The 25,698-nt window shown below is 46.9% G+C and overlaps 1 protein-coding gene across 1 annotated transcript in view; it reads left to right on the forward strand.

Moving 5' to 3' along the window:
* Window positions 1-25,698, forward strand: part of LOC144480823 (disintegrin and metalloproteinase domain-containing protein 12-like) — a 308,106-nt gene that overhangs the window by 83,885 nt on the left and 198,523 nt on the right. The window contains exon 8 of the mRNA XM_078200476.1: window positions 1,076-1,147. Within this exon, the coding sequence (XP_078056602.1) occupies window positions 1,076-1,147 (72 nt within the window). The remainder of the gene's footprint in view (window positions 1-1,075; window positions 1,148-25,698) is intronic.

The following is a 25,698-nucleotide window of genomic DNA, read 5'->3' on the forward strand; positions in this document are numbered from 1 at the left end:
TTGGGTCACTGTCTGTGTGGAGTTTGCACATTCTCCTCGTGTCTGCGTGGGTTTCCTCCGGGTGCTCCGGTTTCCTCCCACAGTCCAAAGATGTGCGGGTTAGGTTGATTGGCCATGCTAAAATTGCCCCTTAGTGTCCTGGGATGCGTAGAATAGAGGGATTAGCGGGTAAAATATGTAGGGATATGGGGGTAGGGCCTGGGTGGGATTGTGGTCGGTGCAGACTCGATGGGCCAAATGGCCTCTTTCTGTACTGTAGGGTTTCTATGATTCTATGATTTCTACATAAGTTACTCTGGATCTCTTCACCTAAGTCAGTACTATGGCTGTGCATAGATAAGGCCGTAACAGTTTTAACAACACCACGTTAAAGTCCAACAGGTTTATTTGGTAGCAAATACCATTAGCTTTCGGAGCGCTGCTCCTTCGTCAGATGAAGTGGAAATCCACTCCATCTGACGAAGGAGCAGCGCTCCGAAAGCGAATGGTATTCGCTACCAAATAAACCTGTTGGACTTTAACCTGGCGTTGTTAAAACTGTTACTGTGTTTACCCCAGTCCAACGCCGGCATCTCCACATCATAGATAAGGCCACAGCATTGATTCTTGCTGCACTCCACTAGTTGCAGAATGCCAACTTGAAAACACCCGTTTATGTTTTTTGAAAATTAGGTACACGACCTCAACTAGGTCTCCTTGAGCTAGCTTACTCATTCGATCTTCAAAACATGCATATAAAGATTCAACTCAGTTTCCTTTTTGTTAAACCACAGCTTTCTCAAAACATAGTTTGATTCTCTAAGAGTGTGAAGATGATTTCCTCGTTCATCGATTCACATTTTTGGACGTCAGGCTAAAAGCCTGTAAGTTCCCATTTTTTCTCTTACATCTATCTGAAAGAGCGGTGTAACACTTGCTAGCTTTAAATCTACTGGGACCACTCTCGGATCTAGGGAATTTTCAAAAATCATGCAGAATGTGTTGAACAAAATGGCAGGATGTGTGGGATCATGGAGAATGTAGGTAGAGTTATTTTACTCATTGAATCATTGGAAATCATTTCGTTTGATTTCAGTATCAGCATCTGAGGAATGATAGAGCTGCTGTGGTGCGGCGATTGGTTAACATTGCCAATGTGATGGACCTGGTGAGTACAGAAATTGTTCTTGTAATAAAGCTGGGTTGTTATCCATAACGCTGTTAAAAACTTCACCATGTTAGAGTTCTCTTGGGTAGCAGCAATCCAAAGGCACTCAGTCGACTCTTTACACAAACAGTGCTGGACACCAGGCATCCAATGCAAGGTCTTTAATTACTTGTGCACAAGGAGAACTCTCAAATGGCCAACCCTGAATGACCGGAGCGGTTCTGAGGTTACAGAGAAACAGCTCAGCAGTTATAGTCAATTACAGCAAATCAGGAACAAGAGATTTTTCACTTCTTTCATTGACTTACATATTTGCCAATTAAATCCCTGCCTTTTGCCCTTTCTCATTCGATAAACAATTGACTTCTGCTAATCCTTCATTTGCATAGCATAACCTCATATCTTGCCTTTCATATTTGTTATGGAAAAAATCTGGTTTTATTCAGCCTCTGGTGAATTATGGAGCTTGTGAAGAAATAGCATACACTGACTCCTTTTGAAGGTCAGTAAGTTGATAAACATTTTCCACCACTGTACAGAGAAAGCATGATTTTTAAAATTTGAACACTTTAACTTCTGCACAATTTAACTTCCAAACAATAGAACATAGAACATAGAACAGTACAGCACAGAACAGGCCCTTCGGCCCACGATGTTGTGCCGAGCTTTATCTGAAACCAAGATCAAGCTATCCCACTCCCTATCATCCTGGTGTGCTCCATGTGCCTATCCAATAACCGCTTAAATGTTTCTAAAGTGTCTGACTCCACTATCACTGCAGACAGTCCATTCCACACCCCAACCACTCTCTGCGTAAAGAACCTACCTCTGATATCCGTCCTGTATCTCCCACCACGAACCCTATAGTTATGCCCCCTTGTAATAGCTCCATCCACCCGAGGAAATAGTCTTTGAACGTTCACTCTATCTATCCCCTTCATCATTTTATACACCTCTATTAAGTCTCCCCTCAGCCTCCTCCGCTCCAGAGAGAACAGCCCTAGCTCCCTCAACCTTTCCTCATATGACCTACCCTCCAAACCAGGCAGCATCCTGGTAAATCTCCTCTGCACTCCTTCCAGCGCTTCCACATCCTTCCTATAGTGAGGTGACCAGAACTGCACACAATATTCCAAATGTGGTCTCACCAAGGTCCTGTACAGTTGCAGCATAACCCCACGGCTCTTAAACTCCAACCCCCTGTTAATAAAAGCTAACATACTATAGGCCTTCTTCACAGCTCTATCCACTTGAGTGGCAACCTTTAGAGATCTGTGGATATGGACCCCAAGATCTCTCTGTTCCTCCACAGTCTTCAGAACCCTACCTTTGACCCTGTAATCCACATTTAAATTTGTCCTACCAAAATGAATCACCTCACATTTATCAGGGTTAAACTCCATTTGCCATTTTTCAGCCCAGCTTTGCATCCTATCTATGTCTCTTTGCAGCCTACAACAGCCCTCCACCTCATCCACTACTCCACCAATCTTGGTGTCATCAGCAAATTTACTGATCCACCCTTCAGCCCCCTCCTCTAAGTCATTAATAAAAATCACAAAGAGCAGAGGACCAAGCACTGATCCCTGCGGCACACCGCTAGCAACCTGCCTCCAATCCGAAAATTTTCCATCGACCACCACCCTCTGTCTTCGGTCAGACAGCCAGTTGCCTATCCAATCGGCCAACTTTCCCTCTATCCCACACCTCCTCACTTTCATCATAAGCCGACCATGGGGGACCTTATCAAACGCCTTACTAAAATCCATGTATATGACATCAACTGCCCTACCTTCATCAACACACTTAGTTACCTCCTCAAAAAATTCTATCAAATTTGTGAGGCACGACTTGCCCTTCACGAATCCGTGCTGACTATCTCGGATTAATCCGCATCTTTCTAAATGGTCGTAAATCCCATCCCTAAGGACTCTTTCCATCAATTTACCAACCACCGAAGTAAGACTAACCGGTCTATAATTACCAGGGTCATTTCTATTCCCTTTCTTAAACAGAGGAACAACATTCGCCATTCTCCAGTCCTCTGGCACCATCCCCGTGGACAGCGAGGACCCAAAGATCAACGCCAAAGGCTCTGCAATCTCATCCCTTGCCTCCCAAAGAATCCTAGGATACATTTCATCAGGCCCAGGGGACTTATCGACCTTCAGTTTATTCAAAACTGCCAAGACATCCTCCCTCCGAACATCTATTTCCTCCAGCCTATTAGCCTGTAACACCTTCTCTTCCTCAAAAACATGGCCCCTCTCCTTGGTGAACACTGAAGAAAAGTATTCATTCATCACCTCGCCTATCTCTACTGACTCCATACACAAGTTCCCACTACTGTCCTTGACCGGCCCTAACATCACCCTGGTCATTCTTTTATTCCTCACATAAGAGTAAAAAGCCTTGGGGTTTTCCTTGATCCGACCCGCCAAGGACTTCTCATGTCCCCTCCTAGCTCTCCTAAGCCCCTTTTTCAGCTCATTCCTTGCTAACTTGTAACCCTCAATCGAGCCATCTGAACCTTGTTTCCTCATCCCTACATAAGCTTCCCTCTTCCTTTTCACAAGACATTCCACCTCTTTTGTGAACCATGGTTCCCTCACTCGGCCATTTCCTCCCTGCCTGACAGGAACATACCTATCAAGGACATCCAGTATTTGTTCCTTGAAAAAATTCCACTTTTCATTAGTTCCTTTCTCTGACAGTTTCTGTTCCCAACTTATGCCCCCTAATTCTTGCCTAATCGCATCATAATTACCCCTCCCCCAATTGTAAACCTTGCCCTGCCGTACGGCCCTATCCCTCTCCATTGCAATAACAAAAGACACCGAATTGTGGTCACTATCTCCAAATTGCTCTCCCACAACCAAATCTAACACTTGGCCCAATGAAACTTCAATCTAAACTTTTTAATTTCCACACTTCCCTCCTTTTTGTCCTTTCAGGACAACCTTTTGGGCCCTCCACGAACTCTATGCGCATTAGTTTTCTAAATTCTTCTTCGGCTAATTTGTAGGCTGGGAGGAGATGGGGAACTGGGCTGTGGATAGGATCATGAGGGTGCCAAATAGAACGGATGTAGCAAGAGACAGGCTGAATAACTACATACAGGACAATGAGCAAGGCCAGGCCCACAACAAGGTATTTGAAAAGAGTCTTGAGAAAGCCTCCAAACCACCAACAAGATAGGGAGCCAACCCCAGCAGTCAAAGGGCTTTCCCTGAGCAACTGAGTGCAGGAGGCGCACCTGCTCCTAGATAGTATGCACATCGGTCTCAATCCTATAATCCTCATTGACGTAGAAGCAGCATGTCTCACTGACAGCCGCACAAACTCCCCCTTGTGCTGCTTGCAAGAGATCAAGGGCCATGTGGCTCTGAAGCACCACCTTAGAAAGGGACTGAATCTCCGACTGCAGGCCCTGAGTGGCATCCATGGTGCTGTTTTCAATTATTTCCATAGTACCGGAAATATTAATAATTGCCTTTTCTAATTCTGAAACCCTAAGGCCTGGGAGGAAGGCAAGCTGGTGAAAGCTGGTGTTACAGGTGACTAGCGGTTTGGAACTGACCGCTTCATAAAGCTTAGATGGTTGTGAAGAGAGCGGATGAATAGGTGCTTGACCCCCAAAGGCCTCGGGGATCATGTGACCTATGGTGCAGGTGCCGGCCCAATCGACAGGGAGGGGCTTCTAGGCTCCATCCCCACAAAGCCAGAACAAGCCATTGCGAACAAGGGTCAGGTAACAGAATGTGAAGTTTTGGCAAAAGGTGAGCCAATACTGGGTATGGGGAGATTTCTACTAGACATACCAATGGATATGACAAGTCTGACTGAGACGTAGATCCCTTAGGGCTACTTGGTCTGCGCACCTGGACCGATCCCCATGGTCACAAGGCCCTGATCCCTTGGGATAGATGTCGTCAGAAGGCCAGATGGCAACGAGACCATTGATGGTGAGGTTGTCTGATCGCTGGCAATCACACTCACCCTTGGTGTTGTGGAGTTCAGCCTCGGAAGAGGGGGCCTGAGGGATGCATGAGGGATTGTTAGTCGCGCAATCCCAAAAGGATGTCATGGGACCAGACAGATTGTGGAAGCGAAACCGGGCTTTCTGGTGGGTAAGGTAAGTACAGGAGCTCAGTGGAAGATCACCCAACCGAATGTCCCCATGGCATGCCAGTGTCTTAATGGCCACAGGGTGGGCTGTTGCCTCCAGGTAGGATGAGGATCACCGTGGCTTCTGCAGAACACTCAATGTTTGAAGGGGGAGCACAAAATGCATTTTTGATGAGGTGGGGGTGGCAGGGAGGTGAGTGCAGACCCAACATTGGGTCTGGTTGCCCTGTGAAGTGACAGCTTTGATCCTTCGAATTGTGGAATTGCTAATCCATGCCTCTACAAAGGGTAGTACAATCAATGACAAAAAATTCACATTTCAAACAGTATCAAGTCCTTGTTTAAGTTTCTTCTTCGGAGGGTGCCCACTTGCTGTGGGTTGCATGTATTCACAAAGGTTTCTCTTCAACCTTCACGGCTTGTGAGTTGTCAGCAGGACACGGTAAGGTCCCTCCCACCGAGGTTCCACGCAATGCTTTCTTCAGAAGGTCTTAACGAAAACTAAGTCTCCTGGTTGGTAGGTATGGCAGCCCTCAGTGGTGACTTGCTTCTGAGCTTCGACGACCTGGGAATGCAAACCTTTAAGAGAGTTGGTTAGAGCTATGCAATAGTCCATCATTCCTTTGTCCATGGAGTGGATATTCATTTGTCTAATAGTGATGGGTGGAGAGATAGGTAAGCGCATGGGATGTCCCATTACAATCTCATAAGGTGTCAAAGAGGTGGTACAATTGGGATTGGAGTGCATGACCATGACGGCCAGGGGTAGGGCTTCAGGACATTGTCACTAGATAGTGTCTCAGGAATCCCGAATCGAAGAACATATTCACAAAACAGGAACTTAGCTACAGTAACAGCGTTATTCTTTCTAGTTGGGCATGCTTTTACCCATCGCGAAAATAAACATACCATAACAAGTACATAGCTATACCCCATACATTTGGGCATTTGTATAAAGTCCATTTGTAGCTGCACAAAAGGGCCCCATGGTTGTGGGCCTGCTGCTGCTGCAGCCACTGGTGGCATCTTTCCAGGGTTATTGCGCTGGCAGAGTAGGCATTGAGCAGCAACTTTTCCTGCCAAGGTGGGAAATCCTGGTGCGAACCATGACTGCTGCACCATCCTGATCATCCCCCCTTTGTCTACATGGGTTAACTCATATAACATGTGGGCAAGCCATAGTAGGAGTGCTATAGTAGGATTCCACCCTGTGAGATTGGGTGGGTACGGCCTGGGAGAACCCATTTCACTCATGGACATAAAAGGTTAAAGGGCTTATCATAATTTAGTAGCACTAGTACAGGCGCAGAGGCTACAGCGGTCTCTGAATCAAGGAGGGATTGTGGGATCCACTGTATGATTTGACCAGTTAAAAGGCCTCATTTCAAGGCATTTCCGCCCAATGTAATTAATTGTGCTATGCTTTAAGCTAACTTAAGCTAATTTGGCTACATCAGCCTGGAATTCTGGGTCCAGCCTAGGAATTTAGCTGCATTCTTTGGAAGTACAATGTAAAGGAAACAATCTTGCTCATGGCCACCGAAGCAAGTTGTGCTTGTGTGCAACTTTCAACACTATAACGTAAGTATTCAGTTATTGTAGACACAGATCAATGTTTAGTTAGTTCGATAAGAAGTCTCACAACACCAGGTTAAAGTCCAACAGGTTTATTTGGTAGCACAAGCCACGAGCTTTCGGAGTGATGCTCCTTCATCAGGTGAGTGGGAGTTCTGTTCACAAACAGGGCGTATAAAGACACAAACTCAATTTACAAAATAATGGTTGGAATGTGAGTCTTTATAGGTAATCAAGTCTTAAAGGTACAGACAATGTGAGTGGAGAGAGGGTTAAGCACAGGATTAAGAGATGTGTATTGTCTCCAGCCAGGACAGTTAGTGAGATTTTGCAAGCCCAGGCAAGTCGTGGGGGTTACAGATAGTGTGACATGATCCCAAAATCCCGGCTGAGGCTGTCCTCATGTACGCGGAACTTGGCTATCAGTCTCTGCTCAGCGACTCTGCGTTGTCGTGTGTCATTAGTTCGATCCAGGTTATGTTTTGAGTTGTTCAACCCAGTGCCGGCCTTTGGCCGTTCTCCCTCAAAGAACAAAGAACAAGAACAAAGAACAATACAGCACAGGAACAGGCCCTTCGGCCCTCCAAGCCCGCGCCGCTCCCTGGTCCAAACTAGACCATTCTTTTGTATCCCTCCATTCCCACTCCGTTCATATGGCTGTCTAGATAAGTCTTAAACGTTCCCAGTGTGTCCGCCTCCACCACCTTGCCTGGCAGCGCATTCCAGGCCCCCACCACCCTCTGTGTAAAATATGTCCGTCTGATATCTGTGTTAAACCTCCCCCCCTTCACCTTGAACCGATGACCCCTCGTGAATGTCACCACCGACCTGGGGAAAAGCTTCCCACCGTTCACCCTATCTATGCCTTTCATAATTTTATACACCTCTATTAAGTCTCCCCTCATCCTCCGTCTTTCCAGGGAGAACAACCCCAGTTTACCCAATCTCTCCTCATAACTAAGCCCCTCCATACCAGGTAACATCCTGGTAAACCTCCTCTGTACTCTCTCCAAAGCCTCCACGTCCTTCTGGTAGTGTGGCGACCAGAACTGGACGCAGTATTCCAGATGCGGCTGAACCAACGTTCTATACATAGAACATAGAACATAGAAAGCCACAGCACAAACAGGCCCTTCGGCCCACAAGTTGCGCCGATCACATCCCCACCTCTAGGCCTATCTATAGCCCTCAATCCCATTAAATCCCATGTACTCATCCAGAAGTCTCTTAAAAGACCCCAACGAGTTTGCCTCCACCACCACCGACGTCAGCCGATTCCACTCACCCACCACCCTCTGAGTGAAAAACTTACCCCTGACATCTCCTCTGTACCTACCCCCCAGCACCTTAAACCTGTGTCCTCTCGTAGCAACCATTTCAGCCCTTGGAAATAGCCTCTGGGAGTCTACCCTATCCAGACCTCTCAACATCTTGTAAACCTCTATCAGGTCACCTCTCATCCTTCGTCTCTCCAGGGAGAAGAGACCAAGCTCCCTCAACCTATCCTCATAAGGCATGCCCCCCAATCCAGGCAACATCCTTGTAAATCTCCTCTGCACCCTTTCAATGGCTTCAACATCTTTCCTGTAATGAGGTGACCAGAACTGCGCGCAGTACTCCAAGTGGGGTCTAACCAGGGTCCTATAAAGCTGCAGCATTATCTCCCGACTCCTAAACTCAATCCCTCGATTAATGAAGGCCAGTACGCCGTACGCCTTCTTGACCGCATCCTCCACTTGCGAGGCCGATTTAAGAGTCCTATGGACCCGGACCCCAAGGTCCTTCTGATCCTCTACACTGCTAAGAATGGTACCCTTCATATTATACTGCTGCTTCATCCCATTGGATCTGCCAAAATGGATCACCACACACTTATCCGGGTTGAAGTCCATCTGCCACTTCTCCGCCCAGTCTTGCATTCTATCTATGTCTCGCTGCAACTTCTGACATCCCTCCAAACTATCCACAACACCACCTACCTTGGTGTCGTCAGCAAACTTACCAACCCATCCCTCCACTTCCTCATCCAGGTCATTTATGAAAATGACAAACAGCAAGGGTCCCAGAACAGATCCCTGGGGCACTCCACTGGTCACTGACCTCCATGCAGAGAAAGACCCCTCCACAGCCACTCTCTGCCTTCTGCAGGCAAGCCAGTTCTGGATCCACAAGGCAACAGCCCCTTGGATCCCATGCCCTCTCACTTTCTCAAGAAGTCTTGCATGGGGGACCTTATCGAACGCCTTGCTGAAGTCCATATAGACCACATCCACCGCTCTTCCTTCGTCAATGTGTTTGGTCACATTTTCAAAGAACTCAACCAGGCTCGTAAGGCACGACCTGCCCTTGACAAAGCCGTGCTGACTACTTTTGATCATACTAAACTTCTCTAGATGATCATAAATCCTGTCTCTCAGGATCCTCTCCATCAACTTACCAACCACTGAGGTTAGACTCACCGGTCGGTAATTTCCCGGGCTGTCCCTGTTCCCTTTCTTGAATATAGGGACCACATCTGCAATCCTCCAATCCTCCGGAACCTCTCCCTTCTCCATCGACGATGCAAAGATCATCGCCAAAGGCTCCGCAATCTCCTCCCTCGCCTCCCACAGTAACCTGGGGTACATCCCATCCGGTCCCGGCGACTTACCAACCTTGATGCCATTCAATAGTTCCAACACATCCTCTTTCTTTATGTCCACATGCTCGATCCTTTCTGTCCACCGCAAACCAGCAGTACAACCACCCAGATCCCTTTCCACCGTGAATACCGAGGTAAAGTATTCATTAAGCAGCTCCGCCATTTCTAACGGTTCCACACAAACTTTTCCCCCTTCACCTTTTAAGGGTCCTATGCCTTCACATCTCATCCTTTTACTCTTGACATATTTGTAGAAAGCCTTGGGATTCTCCTTAATCTTACCCGCCAAGGCCTTCTCATGACCCCTTCTCGCTCTCCTAATTTCCTTCTTAAGCTCCTTCCTACATCCCGTATACTCCTCTAAATCCTTAACACCTCCTAGCTCTCTGAACCTTCTGTACGCCTCTCTTTTCTTATTCACCAGGTTCATCACAACCTTCGTGCACCACGGTTCCCGTACCCTACCAACACCCCCCTGTCTCATCGGAACGTTGTCATGCAGAGCTCCAGACAAACATTCCTTGAAAATCCTCCACTTTCCTTCGGTACTTTTCCCCAAGAATGCCTCCTTCCAATTTACCCGTCTAATTTCCTCCCTGATGACACTGTATTTCCCTTTACTCCAGAGAAACACTTTCCTAGCCTGCCTGATCCTATCTCTTTCCAATGCTATCGTGAAGGAGATAGAATTATGATCGCTATCCCCAAGATGCTCACCCACCGAGAGATCCTCCACCTGTCCAGGTTCATTAGCCAGCACCAGATCAAGTACAGCCTCTCCTCTAGTAGGCTTATCCACATACTGTGTCAGGAAACTCTCCTGGACACGCCTAACAAACTCCTCTCCATCCAAACCCCTAGCCCTAGGGATATTCCAATCTATGTTTGGGAAATTAAAATCTCCCATCACGACAACTCTGTTATTCCTACATCTCTCCAGGATCTGTTTCCCCATCTGCTCCTCAACATCTCTGTTACTATTGGGCGGCCTATAGAAAACACCCAGCAACGTTACCGACCCCTTCCTGTTCCTCACCTCCACCCACAGAGACTCCGTAGTCAATCCCTCCACGGCGTCCACCTTCTCTACAGCCGTGACACTATCCCTGATCAACAGTGCCACTCCCCCCCCTCTCTTGCCTCCCTCCCTGTCCTTCCTGAAACATCTAAAACCCGGCACCTGAAGCACCCAGTCCTGTCCCTGAGACATCCAAGTCTCCGTAATGGCCACCACATCACAATTCGAAGCAGCAATCCACGCTCTAAGCTCATCCACTTTATTCACTACACTCCTGGCATTAAAATAGACACATCTCAGACCTTCAGCCTGAGCACTTCCCTTCTCCATCACTCGTCTAACCTCCCTCTTACCCTGTTTACATTCCTTATCTATTTGCGAGCTAACCTCCTCGCTCTCAGTCCCCTCATTTCGATTCCCTCCCCCCAACCTTTCTAGTTTAAAGTCTCTCCAGTAGCCTTAGCCAACCTTCCCGCCAGGATATTGGTCCCCCTGGGATTCAAGTGCCACCCGTCTTTTTTAAACAGGTCACACCTGCCCCTAAGGAGGTCCCAATGATCCAAGTACCCAAATCCTTGTCCCTTGCTCCAGTCCCTCAGCCACGCATTCATTCTCCACCGATTCCTGTTCTCACTCTCCCGCGGCACAGGCAGCAATCCCGAGATTACTACCTTTGCATTCCTCTTTCTCAGCTGTCTACCTAACTCCCTATATTCTCTTTTCATGACCCCTTCCCTCTTCCTACCTATGTCAGCAGTACCTATATGCATCACGACCTTCGGCTCCTCTCCCTCCCCCTTCAGGATTTCTGGGACTCGACCAGAGACATCCCGGACCCCTGCACCAGGGAGGCAAACCACCATCCGAGAGTCCCGTCTGTGTCCGCAAAAACATCTGCAACATCAGACCCCAACTTTTATACTCGATGCCCCGTCCTATAAAGGCAAGCATGCCATATGCCTTCTTCACCACCTTCTCCACCTGTGACGTCACTTTCAAGGATCTGTGGACTTGCACACCCAGGTCCCTCTGCATATCTACACCCTTTATGGTTCTGCCATTTATCATATAGCTCCTCCCTACATTATTTCTACCAAAATGCATCACTTCGCATTTATCAGGATTGAACTCCATCTGCCATTTCTTTGCCCAAATTTCCAGCCTATCTATATCCTTCTGTAGCTTCTGACAATGCTCCTCACTATCTGCAAGTCCTGCCAATTTTGTGTCGTCCGCAAACTTACTGATCACCCCACTTACACCTTCTTCCAGATCATTTATATAAATCACAAACAGCAGAGGTCCCAATACAGAGCCCTGCGGAACACCACTAGTCACCGGCCTCCAGCCGGAAAAAGACCCTTCCACTACCCCCTCTGTCTTCTGTGACCAAGCCAGTTCTCCACCCATCTAGCCACCTCCCCCTTTATCCCATGAGATCCAACCTTTTTTACCAGCCTACCATGAGGGACTTTGTCAAACGCTTTACTAAAGTCCATATAGACGACTTCCACGGCCCTTCCCTCGTCAACCATTCGGGTCACTTCTTCAAAAAACTCCACCAGGTTAGTGAGGCATGACCTCCCTCTCACAAAACCATGCTGACTATCGTTAATGAGTTTATTCCTTTCTAAATGCGCATACATCCGATCTCTAAGAATCTTCTCCAACAACTTCCCCACCACGGACGTCAAGCTCACCGGCCTATAATTACCCGGGTTATCCTTCCTACCCTTCTTAAATAACGGGACCACATTAGCTATCCTCCAATCCTCTGGGATCTCCCTGCGTCCAGTGATGAGACAAAGATTTGCGTCAGAGGCCCAGCGATTTCATCTCTCGTCTCCCTGAGCAGCCTTGGATAGATTCCATCAGGCTCTGGGGATTTGTCAGTCTTTAAATTCTCTAACAAACCTAACACTTCCTCCTTTGTAATGGAGATTTTCTCCAATGGTTCAACACTCCCCTCCGAGACACTCCCAGTCAACACATCCCTCTCCTTTGTGAATACCGACGCAAGGTATTCATTTAGGATCTCCCCTACTTCTTTGGGCTCCAAGCATAATTCCCCACTTTTGTCCCTGAGAGGTTCCTAACGTATGAATAAAATGCCTTGGGATTCTCCTTAATCCTGTCTGCCAAGAACATTTCATGACCCCTTTTTGCTCTTCTAATTCCCCGTTTGAGTTCTTTCCTACTTTCTTTGTACTCCTTCAGAGCTCCCTCCGTTTTTAGCTGCCTGGACCGACCATACGCCTCTCTTTTCTTTTTGACCAGTCCCTCAATTTCCCTGGTTATCCACGGTTCTCGAATCCTACCCTTCCTAACCTTCTTTTTAACAGGCACATGCCTGTCCTGTAGCCCTAACAACTGTTCCTTAAAAGACTCCCACATGCCAGATGTGGATTTACCCTCAAACACCCTCTCCCAATCAACAGCTGCCAATTTCTGCCTAATCCCACTAAAGTTAGCCTTCCCCCAATCCAACACCTTACCCTTGGGACACCACTCATCCTTTTCCATCACTATCCTAAAGCTAACAGAATTGTGGTCACTATTTGCCACATGTTCCCCAACCGAAACTTTGAAGACCTGACCGGGCTCATTCCCCAGTACGAAGTCCAGTATAGCCCCCTCTCTAGTCGGGCTATCTACATATTGTTCCAAAGAACCCTCCTGTACGCATTTTACAAATTCCTCCCCATTCAGAGTCCCTGCTCTCAGTGATTTCCAGTCTATACCAGGGAAATTGAAGTCTCCCACTACAACAACCCTATTTTTCCTGCACCTATCCAGTATCTCCTGACGTATCCGTTCTTCCACTTCCCTTGGGCTGTTGGGGGGCCTGTAGTACACCCCCAACATAGTGACTGCGCCCTTCCTGTTTCTAAGCTCCACCCAGAGTGACTCGTTACACGACCCCTCTGAATTGTCTTCCCTCTGCACCGCTGTAATGTGCTCTCCAACTAATACTGCTACTCCCCCACCTCTTTTGGCCCCTCCTCTGTCTCGCCTAAAACACTTGTACCCCGGAATATTCAGCTGCCAGTCCTGTCCCTCTTTCAACCAAGTCTCTGTCACCGCAACCACATCCAAATACCTCGTGAGCATTAAGGCCCTAAGTTCATCTGTCTTACCTGCTACGCTCCTTGCATTGAAGTATAAGCACTCCAGACCTCCAGGCCCAGTGAGGTCATCCTCCCCCAGAGTGCTCTTCTTCTTTGCCAGCCTTGTCCCAGCCCCAAGCTCGTCCCCAGCCTCCACACTTGGAGACCTAATATTTTGATCCCCTCCCCCCTGCCATATTAGTTTAAACCCCCCCGAACTGCACTAGCAAAACTCCCAGCCATGATATTCGTGCCCTTCCAACTTAGTTGTGACCCGTCCTTCTTGTACAGGTGCCATCCTCTCCTGAAAACTTCCCATTGATCTAGGAAAATGAAGCCCTCCCTCCTGGACCAGTCCTTTAGCCAAGCATTCAATTTTACTAACTCCCTATTCTTAGCCTCACTGGCACGGGGCATTGGGAGCAGCCCAGAGATGGCCACCCTGGAGGCCCTACTTTTTAGCCTATTTCCCAACTCCCTGAATTGCTCTCTGTCTGTTTTGATAGAATCTTTGTCGCAGCAGCACTCTGAATTTTTGACACAAACTAATAAGCATTATGGCAACTGAAGTTAGTTCCAATTACCACCATACTCTTATTGTGGATCCTGGATGATCTCAAGAAGGTTGTCTATTCAGATTAACCCTTAATATGCGACTGGCAGGAGCTTATTTTAACACTTAAAAGATGTCACTCAATCTATTTGTTATGTGACACAATTTGGAACTATCTATAATTTCAACAGCAACAAGACTGTAGCAAGTACCCGAATAAATCCCAAGATTCAATGAAATTAATTTATGGCGATAGTGTAAAATGAGTGATCACAGTTCACCACCAGTTTCACCCCTCTCCTGACTTTCTGAGAGTGATGCAAAATGAGGAGCAAATCCAAAATCCCGGACTACCTGGATCCACTACAGTTTGCCGGAACAGGTCCACAGCAGATGCCATTTCCCTGGCCCTGCACTCAACCCTGGAACACCTCCAATTCGATTTTCAAGTTTGCTGACGACACCACCATAGTGGGTCGGATCTCAAACAATGACGAGACAGAGTACAGGAATGAGATAGAGAAGCTGGTGAACTGGTGCGGCAACAATAATCTCTCTCTCAATGTCAACCAAACGAAGGAGATTGTCATCGACTTCAGGAAGTGTAAAGGTGAACATGCCCCTGTCTACATCAATGGGGGTGAAGTAGAAAGGGTCGAAAGCTTCATGTTTTTAGGTGTCCAGATCACCAACAACCTGTCCTGGTCCTTCCATGCCGACACTATAGTTAAGAAAGCCCACCAACGACTCTACTTTCTCAGAAGACTAAGGAAATTTGGCGTGTCAGCTGCGACTCTCACCAACTTTTACAGATGAACCATAGAAAGCATTCTTTCTGGTTGAATCACAGCTTGGTATGGCTCCTGCTCTGCCCAAGACCACAAGGAACTACAAAAGGTTGTGAATGTAGCCCAATTCATCACGCAAACCAGCCTCCCATCCATTGACTCTGTCTACACTTCCTGCTGCCTCAGCAAAGCACCCAGTATAATTAAGGACCCCATGCACCCCAGATATTCTCTCTTCCACCTTCTTCCTTCGGGAAAACGTTACAAAAGTCTGAGGTCATGTACCAACCGACTCAAGAACAGCTTCTTCCCTGCTGCTGTCAGACTTTTGAATGGACCTACCTTGCATTAAGTTGATCTTTCTCTACCCCCTAGCTATGACTGTAACACTACATTCTGCACTCTCTCGTTTCCTTCTCTATGAACAGTATGTTTTGTCTGTGTAGCGCGCAAGAAACTATATACTATATACACTATATACATGTGACAATAATAAATCAAATCAAAATCACTCATTTTAGGCAAATGGCCAAAGTCAAATTGCTCCAAATCTTTCAATATTGAGCATCAAAAGGAAAAAAAATGACTGTCCGAAATATTTCATTCTGTTAATTTTGGTGTCTTCCATTTAATTGATTTTATACTTTAAAAACTAATTGATGACTCTGATGATTTATTTTTGTGTTTCTGTTTGATGTTTAAGGTTAGGATATAGTTATGATTCCCATGGGGATCTGAACAGCCAATTTACTGAGCAACCCCATCCCCCAAATAACTGCAGATGTTTCCTTACTGTAATCGTTAAAGCACGGTCTTTTCTGTAACAACCGTTATAAACATTTGTTCACACATGAAAAAGATAAAATTATATGCATCAAATGCAAGAATTAAAGTAATCAGCAAAGTAAATTACCAGCTGTATTAAATTACAATTCCATAAACCCGACAGAGTTACTGTTGTGAAAATAAAGGCAGACTTCGCTGGCAGCTAGCGAATGGAAATTACATTCCAAAACAATACTGGGTAGTGATAATGGCACAGCAAAAACTGAAGCTTCACAAGGTTGAGAAAGTCAAACAAGCAAAAAGCAAAAAATCCTATCACAGGAATAACATCACATAGCAAATTATCCAAGTAAATTCGACAATATTTTAAGTAGCAGTCACATATTGACATTTATGCCTAAATTAAATGCCAGTGCATGGTATAGGGAGTTGTTGGGGGTGCAGGTGATGGGGGAGGTGGGGGTGGCACGGCTGAAGGTCTCTGGATACAGTCCCGGGACCAGTCTTCCTGGAAACCGCAGGTGAAACAGGCACTTGTGTCGCTGCCTCGGCCAACTGATTTTCTTATCCCCAGCCCGCGTCCTCCACCTCTGCCCCAACTGACCGGCGTAGAATACATTATCTGTAACTTTACTTCTTGATTTTGGCTTGTGGTATTGGAGCTGGTGTTCACAGTGCTGGAGTGCTCGAACAAGCTGGGTAGGTCCTGTCTTCCCTCCCACCCAACACAAGTCATTGCAAACATTTTCTTCAGATCAGGATGCGACCCCGGTACAAGAATATTTACAAGCGCTGACATTCCAGCTTTTTGAGATATACCCAAACAATTCATGAACACCGAGAAAAACATCTCTACATAATACATCCTTATCAGGTTCCTATACCGTGCTATGTATCCTATGCCAATGTACATTTAGAGTCCGGACTATTAAAATACAGCCTAGAGAAAAACAACAAAGGGAACTAAGGGTGTTCCCCTGGGTCCAGGAAAGGCACGGAGAAGGGAAGGGAGTGAGCAGTCTGTGGAGGGATCCCCTGTGGTTGTCCCCCTCCAAAATAGGTATCTTGTTTTGGATTCTGTGGAGGGGGATGACCCTCCAGGGGTAAGCCACGAGGACCAGATCGCCTCCACGGAGACAGGCTCAGGGGTCCGGAAGGGAAAGAAGGGGTTTAGGAGAGCGATAGTTGTGGGGGACGCAATGGTGAGAGGCACGGACAGGCGCTTCTGTGGGACTGAACGAGAATCCAGGATGGTAGTCTGCCTCCCTGGTGCCGGGGTACTGGATGTCTCCGAGAGGGTAGGAAGCATATTTAAAAAGGAAGGTAGTCAAACGGATGTGATTGTACACATTGGGGGAAATGATGTAGGTAGGAAGAGCAGGGGGGTCATACGAGAGAAATTCAGGGAGTTGGGTGCTAGGCTAAAAAGTAAGACCTCCAGGGTAGCAATCTCTGGACTGCTCCCGGTGCCTAGTGCAAGTGAGGCTCGGAACAGGGAGATTCTACAGTTGAACGCGTGGCTAAAGGACTGGTGCAAGAGGGAGGGTTTTAAATTCATAGATAACTGGGAAATCTTCAAGTCAGGATGGCAACTGTACAGAAAGGATGGGTTACACCTTAACTGGAAGGGAGCAAATATCCTGGCTGGGAGTTTTGCGAGAGTGTTTCGGCAGGATTTAAACTAGTGTGACAGGGGGGTGGGGAACAAAACAGGAGGTCAGTAAATACTGAGGCTGGGGTTGAGCTGGGGGCCAGGGCAAGGCTAGCTAAGAAGAGGAGCACTCTGGAGGAGGAGGACCTGACTGGGCCTGGATGTCTGGAGTGCATCTGCTTCAATGCGAGGAGTGTAACGGGTAAAACAGACGAACTTAGGGCCTTAATGCTTATGCGGAATTTGGATGTGGTTGCGGTGACGGAAACTTGGTTAAAAGAAGGACAGGACTGGCAGCTGAATATTCCGGGGTATAAGTGTTTTAGGCGAGACAGAGGAGGGGCTAAAAAAGGTGGGGGAGTAGCGATATTAGTTAAGGAGCATATTACCGCGGTGCAGAGGGTAGACAACTTAGAGGGGTCATGTACTGAGTCGCTGTGGGTGGAACTCAGAAACAGGAAGGGTGCGGTCACTATGCTGGGGGTGTACTACAGACCACCCAACAGCCCACGGGAAGTGGAGGAAAGGATATGTCAGGAGATTCTGGATAGGTGCAGAAAACATAGGGTTGTTGTAGTGGGGGACTTTAATTTCCCTGGCACAGACTGGAAAGTGCTTAGAGCTGGGGGACCGGACGGGGAGGAATTTGTAAAATGCGTACTGGAATGTTCTTTGGAACAGTATGTAGATAGCCCGACTAGAGAGGGGGCTATACTGGACCTAGTTCTGGGAAATGAGCCCGGTCAGGTCGTCAAAGTTTCGGTAGGGGAACATGTGGCAAATAGTGACCACAACTCTGTTAACTTTAGGATAGTAATGGACAAGGATGAGTGCTGTCCTACGGGCAGGGTGCTAAATTGGGGGAAGGCTGACTATAGCCGGATTAGGCAGGAATTGGTGGATGTTGATTGGGAGAGGATGTTTGAGGGTAAGTCTGCGTCTGGCATGTGGGAGTCTTTTAAGGAACTATTGATAAGGCTGCAGGATAGGCATGTGCCTGTAAAAAGGAAAGATAGGAAAGGTAGGATTCGAGAGCCGTGGATAACCAGGGAAATTGAGGATCTGATTAAAATGAAAAGGGAGGCGTACGTTAAGTCCAGGCAACTGAAAACAGATGGAGCTCTGGAGGAATACAGAGAGAGTAGGAAAGATCTCAAACGGGGAGTTAGAAGGGCAAAAAGAGGTTACGAGATGTTCTTGGCAGGCAGGATTAAGGAGAATCCTAAGGCATTCTATTCATACGTTAGGAACAAAAGAGTTGTCAGGGAGAAAATCGGACCTCTCAGGGACAAAGGAGGGGAATTATGCTTAGAACCCAAGGGAATAGGGGAGATCCTAAATGAATACTTTGCATCGGTATTCACGAAGGCGAGGGGCGTGTTAACCGGGAATGTCTCGGAGGGAGGTGTTGACCCGTTAGAGAAAATCTCCATTACAAGAGAGGAAGTGTTAGGTTTTTTAGGGAACATTAAAACTGACAAAGCCCCAGGGCCTGATGGCATCTATCCTCGACTGCTCAGGGAGATGAGAGGTGAAATTGCTGGGCCTCTGACGGAAATCTTTGTCGCTTCTTTGGACACGGGTGAGGTCCCTGAGGATTGGAGGATAGCGAATGTGGTCCCGTTGTTTAAGAAGGGTAGCAGGGATAACCCAGGAAATTATAGGCCGGTGAGCTTGACGTCCGTGGTAGGGAAGTTGTTGGAGAGGATTCTTAGAGACAGGATGTATGTGCATTTAGAACGGAACAATCTCATTAGTGACAGACAGCATGGTTTTGTAAGAGGGAGGTCATGCCTTACAAATTTGGTGGAGTTTTTTGAGGAAGTGACAAAAACGGTTGATGAAGGAAGGGCCGTGGATGTCGTCTATATGGATTTCAGTAAGGCATTTGACAAAGTCCCACATGGCAGGTTGGTTAAGAAGGTTAAGGCTCATGGGATACAAGGAGAAGTGGCTAGATGGGTGGAGAACTGGCTTGGCCAGAGGAGACAGAGGGTAGTGGTCGAAGGGTCTTTTTCCGGCTGGAGGTCTGTGACCAGTGGTGTTCCGCAGGGCTCTGTACTAGGACCTCTGCTATTTGTGATATATATAAATCATTTGGAAGAAGGTGTAACTGGTGTAATCAGCAAGTTTGCGGATGACACGAAGATGGCTGGAATTGCGGATAGCGAAGAGCATTGTCGGGCAATACAGCAGGATATAGATAGGCTGGAAAATTGGGCGGAGAGGTGGCAGATGGAATTTAATCCGGATAAATGCGAAGTGATGCATTTTGGAAGAAATAATGTAGGGAGGAGTTATACAATAAATGGCAGAGTCATCAGGAGTATAGAAACACAGAGGGACCTAGGTGTGCAAGTCCACAAATCCTTGAAGGTGGCAACACAGGTGGAGAAGGTGGTGAAGAAGGCATATGGTATGCTTGCCTTTATAGGACGGGGTATAGAGTATAAAAGCTGGAGTCTGATGATGCAGCTGTATAGAACGCTGGTTAGGCCACATTTGGAGTACTGCGTCCAGTTCTGGTCGCCGCACTACCGGAAGGACATGGAGGCATTGGAGAGAGTGCAGAGAAGGTTTACCAGGATGTTGCCTGGTATGGAGGGTCTTAGCTATGAGGAGAGATTGGGTAGACTGGGGTTGTTCTCCTTGGAAAGACGGAGAATGAGGGGAGATCTAATAGAGGTATACAAGATTATGAGGGGTATAGATAGGGTGAACAGTGGGAAGCTTTTTCCCAGGTCGGAGGTGACGATCACGAGGGGTCACGGGCTCAAGCTGAGAGGGGCGAAGTATAACTCAGACATCAGAGGGACGTTTTTTACACAGAGGGTGGTGGGGGCCTGGAATGCGCTGCCAAGTAGGGTGGTGGAGGCAGGCACGCTGACATCGTTTAAGACTTAGCTGGATAGTCACATGAGCAGCCTGGGAATGGAGGGATACAAACGATTGGTCTAGTTGGACCAAGGAGCGGCACAGGCTTGGAGGGCCGAAGGGCCTGTTTCCTGTGCTGTACTGTTCTTTGTTCTTTGTTCTTTGATTTAATAGTGGAAAACGAGGAAATGGCTGAGACTTTAAATAGGTTTTTTGTGTTGGTCATCACGGTGGAAGACACAAATAGTTTACCGAATATTAACGATCGGGTGTTGGTAGGAGGAGAGGTACTCAATACAATTATTGTTACTAGAGAGGCAGTGCTTGGTAGACTAACAGGACTGAAGGTGGACAAGTCCCCGGGCCCGGATGGAATGCATCCCAGGGTACTGAAAGAAATGTCAGAGGTAATAGCGGATGCGTTAGTGGTTATTTATCAAAATTCACTGGACTCTGGGGTATTGCTGGCTGATTGGAAAATGGCTAATGTTACGCCGCTGTTTAAAAAAGGAAGTAGACAAAAGGCGGGTAACTACAGGTCGGTTAGCTTAACGTCTGTAGTTGGGAAAATGCTGGAATCCATCATTAAACAAGAAATAGCAGGCCATCTGGATAAGAATGGTTCAATCAAGCAGACGCAGCATGGATTCATGAGAGGAAAGTCGTGTTTGACAAACTTACTGGATTTTTATGAAGATGTGACTCGTGCGGTTGACGGAGGGGAACCGGTAGATGTAGTGTTTTTGGATTTCCAAAAGGCATTCGATAAGGTGCCTCACAAAAGGTTGCTGCAGAAGATTGGGGCACACGGAGTTGGGGGTAGGGTGTTAGCGTGGATTGGGGATTGGCTATCCAACAGGAAGCAGAGAGTTGGAATAAATAGGTGCTTTTCTGGTTGGCAGATGGTGACTAGTGGCGTGCCGCAGGGATCGGTACTGGGGCCTCAACTGTTTACTATTTATATGGATGATCTGGAGGAGGGGACTGAGTGTAGGGTAACAAAGTTTGCTGACAACACGAAGATAAGTGGGAAAGTGAATTGCGTGGAGGAAGCGGAAGGTCTGCAGAGAGATTTGGACAGGCTGAGTGAGTGGGCGAGGATCTGGCAGATGGAGTATAACGTTGGCAAATGCGAGGTTATTCACTTTGGAAGAAATAATAGCAAATTGGATTATTATTTAAATGGAAAAAAATTACAACATGCTACTGTGCAAAGGGACCTGGGGGTCCTTGTGCATGAGTCGCAAAAACTCAGTCTGCAGGTACAACAGGTGATCAAGAAGGCAAATAGGATGTTGGCATTTATCGCGAGTGGGATAGAATGTAAAAGCAGAGAAGTCTTGCTGCATCTGTACAAGGCATTGGTGAGGCCGCAGCTGGAATACTGTGTGCAGTTTTGGTCCCCTTACTTGCGAAAGGATATATTGGCCTTGGAGGGAGTGCAGAGAATGTTCACCAGGTTGATACCGGAGATGAGGGGTGTAGATTATGAGGAGAGATTGAGCAGATTAGGTTTGTACTCGTTGGAGTTTAGAAGGCTGAGGGGGGATCTTATAGAGGCATATAAGATAATGAAGGGCTGGATTGGGGAGAAGTGGAGAGATTCTTTCCACTTAGAAAGTAAACCAGAACTAAAGGGCACAGCCTCAAAATAAAGGGGGGTCAGTTTAGGACAGAGTTGAGGAGGAACTTCTTCTCTCAGAGGGTGGTGAATCTCTGGAATTCTCTGCCCACTGAAGTGGTGGAGGCTACCTCATTGAATATGTTTAAATCACGGATAGATGGATTCCTGATCGGTAAGGGAATTAGAGGTTATAGGGATCAGGCGGGTAAGTGGAACTGATCCACTTCAGATCAGCCATGATCTTATTGAATGGTGGGGCAGGCTTGAGGGGCTCGGTGGCCGACTCCTGCTCCTATTTCTTATGTTCTTATGTTCTATTAATTGTCGCACCGGTGCGGGGGTGGGGCCTGGGACCTGGTTCGAGATGAGATGGGGGTTATTTTTAGAGAATCCTGAGGGGCTCACAGCTGCGAGGGTGGGGGGAGAATCCCCGCTGATAGTACTGTCAGGAACATCGGCAGTGTGGGTCGACCCATATGGAGGTGGGGGTGGGGGGGGGGGGTGGGGTTTGTGTGGCCTCAGCTGGACTCGACTGTGAATCGATGATGGGGGATACGGGGACGACCAATCTTCCTCCTCATATCCTTTCTGCAGAAAGTGATTTTTTTTGTTTGTTTGTGAGGACGCTGCGCAACCAAGATCTTGGCTTTAACATCTCTCTTACAATTCCTTCGTTCCTCAGACCTTCTAGCATTCTGTAAACCCCTTTTCCTAGACTCATCCAATAGCTTCTACATCTCCATTCGCCACTGGAAATATGCAGACTACCTTTCTTTTCCTTTACTCTTAACACACATCCCAAAGTGTCAATGCGGTCCCTATTAAAGGTACCATCAGGCGGAAAAGGCTTCTCCTTATCCTGTGCCCACTTCACCCATTTCGGCTCTGACATGCTTACACGCAGACGGACAAAAAACCGACACACAGACAAGACAGTCAAGACTAATAAAAAGACTCACAAAGGGTTAAAACACTTACAATTCTAGCAGCGCGAGATCATCTGGCTAGCACCATCATGTGGCAGAAAAGGGTATAACAGCAAAAAGATCTGAATCAATTTGGAATCAATCAAATTGGGACCGCGGTTTTCCAGGGACTCGAACCCTGGAAAAATGCCTTACAGGGGGGTTCAACCCCCAACCCTTAGCTGTACCCTCAAGGGACTCAAACCCTCACCTCATGCTTACTCCGGTAATGTCTACACAGGACAGCGTGTGCATTCCCCTAGCTAAGTTGGCTCAATGCCCAAAAGTCAGGCAGCCGCGGTCACCAAGCCCTTGGTTAGTGAGGCACCATGCTTCCTTCCCATGTAGACACTCCAGGGGTTTGCAATCTCGGTGGGACCTCCAAAAACTGTTAGCGTTCTCTTGGGTAACAGCAATCCAAAGACACACTCAATCGACTCTTTACACAAACAGCGCTGGACACCAGGCATCCAGTGCATCTTTAATTACTTGTGCACAAGGAGAACCCTCAAACGGCCAACACTGAATGACCGGAGCAGTTCTGAGGTTACAGAGAAACAGCTCAGCAGTTATAGTCAATTACAGCAAATCAGGAACAAGAGATTTTTCACATCTTTCAATGACTTACATATTTGCCAATTAAATCCCTGCCTTTTGCCCTTTCTCATTCGATTAAAAATTGACTTCTGCTAATCCTTCATTTGCATAGCATAACCTCATATCTTGCCTTTCATATTTGTTGTGGAAAAAATCTGGTTTTATTCAGCCTCTGGTGAAGGCCGAAAAAGGAAAATGTTATGGAGCTTGTGAAGAAATAGCATAGACTGACTCCTTTTGAAGGTCAGTAAGTTGATAAACATTTTCCACTACTGTACAGAGAAAGCATGAATTTTTTAATTTGAACACTTTAACTTCTGCACAATTTAACTTCCAAACAATGAAACTTCAATCTAAACGTTTTAATTTCCACAACCACTACCTACCAGGTCAGAATAACAATGACATTAAATGCACTATTGTACGTATTTGCAATGCTTGAAATCTCTGGCATCAAATTTGCCCACTCAGCTCCACAGAAAATTTCCAAACTTTCATCTTAAATTGAAATGTCTCTGAGCTCTGTTCCCTTTATATGAATGAACTTCTGCACTGAGTGTTCACTCTCTGAATATGGGTTACTTTCTCATTTCCCATTACAGGGAGGTTATTCAGGCATTCTCATACTATACTTCCTACTGTGGTATTTTTACAAGCTTGGAAACCTTCTTTCTGCATTCTTTCTGGTTGTATCACAGCTTGGTATGGCTCCTGCTCTGCCCAAAACCGCAAGAAGCCACAAAAGGTTGTGAATGTAACCCAATCCATCACGCAAACCAGCCTCCCATCCATTAACTCTGTCTACACTTCCCACTACCTTGGCGAAGCAGCCAGCACAATTAAGGACCCCGGACATTCTCCCTCCCACCTTCTTCCATCGAGAAAAAGATACAAAAGTCTGAGGACACGTGCTAACTGACTCAAGAACAGCTTCTTCCCTGCTGCCATCAAACCTTTGAATGGACCTACCTTGCATTAAGTTGATCTTTCTCTCCACCCTAGTTATGACTGTAACACTACATTCTGCACTCTCTCGTTTCCTTTTCTATGAACGGTATGCTTTGTATAGCGCTCAAGAAACAATACTTTTCACTTTATGCTAATACATGTGACAATAATAAAATAAAATCAAATCAAATCAAAACCTTGAATATACAAAACAAACAAGTGCTTTATTGGAAAGATGTTTACAGGATGGACTGACTGTTAGCCTGCCCAAATGGCTGATGATGTCAGCAATATACCAAGTGACCTTGATCCAACAAGGAAGAAACTTGAATACACAACATTTCCTCCCCCTTTACAGCAGAGATTCCAGCAGTGAAACACAGGGGTGCAATTTTCTCACCTTGCTGCACCTGGTGGCAATCCTAGAACAAAGTGTGCGGGCCTAAAAATTAATTCTGCATCCAGCGCGAAACAGTTTGCAATTATCCCTTTCGACTGGCGTAAACCAGATCACACCCAGAAAGGCCTATCAGCATGAAATTGGCTGCTTTTCAATCTCATTAGCGAGTTCGGCACGCGATTGTCCCCCCCCCCTCCTGAATGTTCCCACCTCTCTGGCAGAAGGTCATGCTGCTGTGGAAGGAAACCAGAGCAATGCATGTAGGAGTTATACAGTAAATGGTAGAACCATTAGGAGTATTAACAGGCAGAGAGATCTGGGCGTATATGTCCACCGATCACTGAAAGTGGCAACTTGGATAAGGTAGTCAAGAAGGCATACAGCATGCTTGCCTTCATTGGTTGGGGCATTGAGTGTAAAAATTGGCAGCTCATGCTGCAGCTCTACGGAACCTTAGTTAGGCCTCATTTAGAATATTGTGTACAATTCTGGTCACCACACTACAAGGCTATGGCAAGGTCTCCAAGACATAACAGGCTACAAGATGAAGGCACGTAAAATCGCCGGCTTCAATGCACCCCTCCCTCCCTACCTGATGAGCTCAATGCATTCTATGTCCATTTTGAGCAAGAGGTTAGCGAGAGCTTGCCCTCCACCCTGGAAGCCCTGGATGAACCTGCATCTGGGGACACCATTTCAGATATCAGAGCAGCTTTCTTGAAGGTCAAGCTACGGAAAGCGACTGGCCTTGATGGGGTACCCGGACGTGCACTCAGATCCTGCACGGATCAGCTGGCGGGAGTATTCACAGACATCTTCAAACTCTCTTTACAACAATCTGAGGTCCCTATCTGCTTCAAGAAGATGACCATCATCCCGACACCTAAGAAAAAGCA

The sequence above is a fragment of the Mustelus asterias genome, chromosome 1 (genome assembly GCF_964213995.1).
Source record: "Mustelus asterias chromosome 1, sMusAst1.hap1.1, whole genome shotgun sequence".
Lineage (NCBI taxonomy): Eukaryota > Metazoa > Chordata > Chondrichthyes > Carcharhiniformes > Triakidae > Mustelus > Mustelus asterias.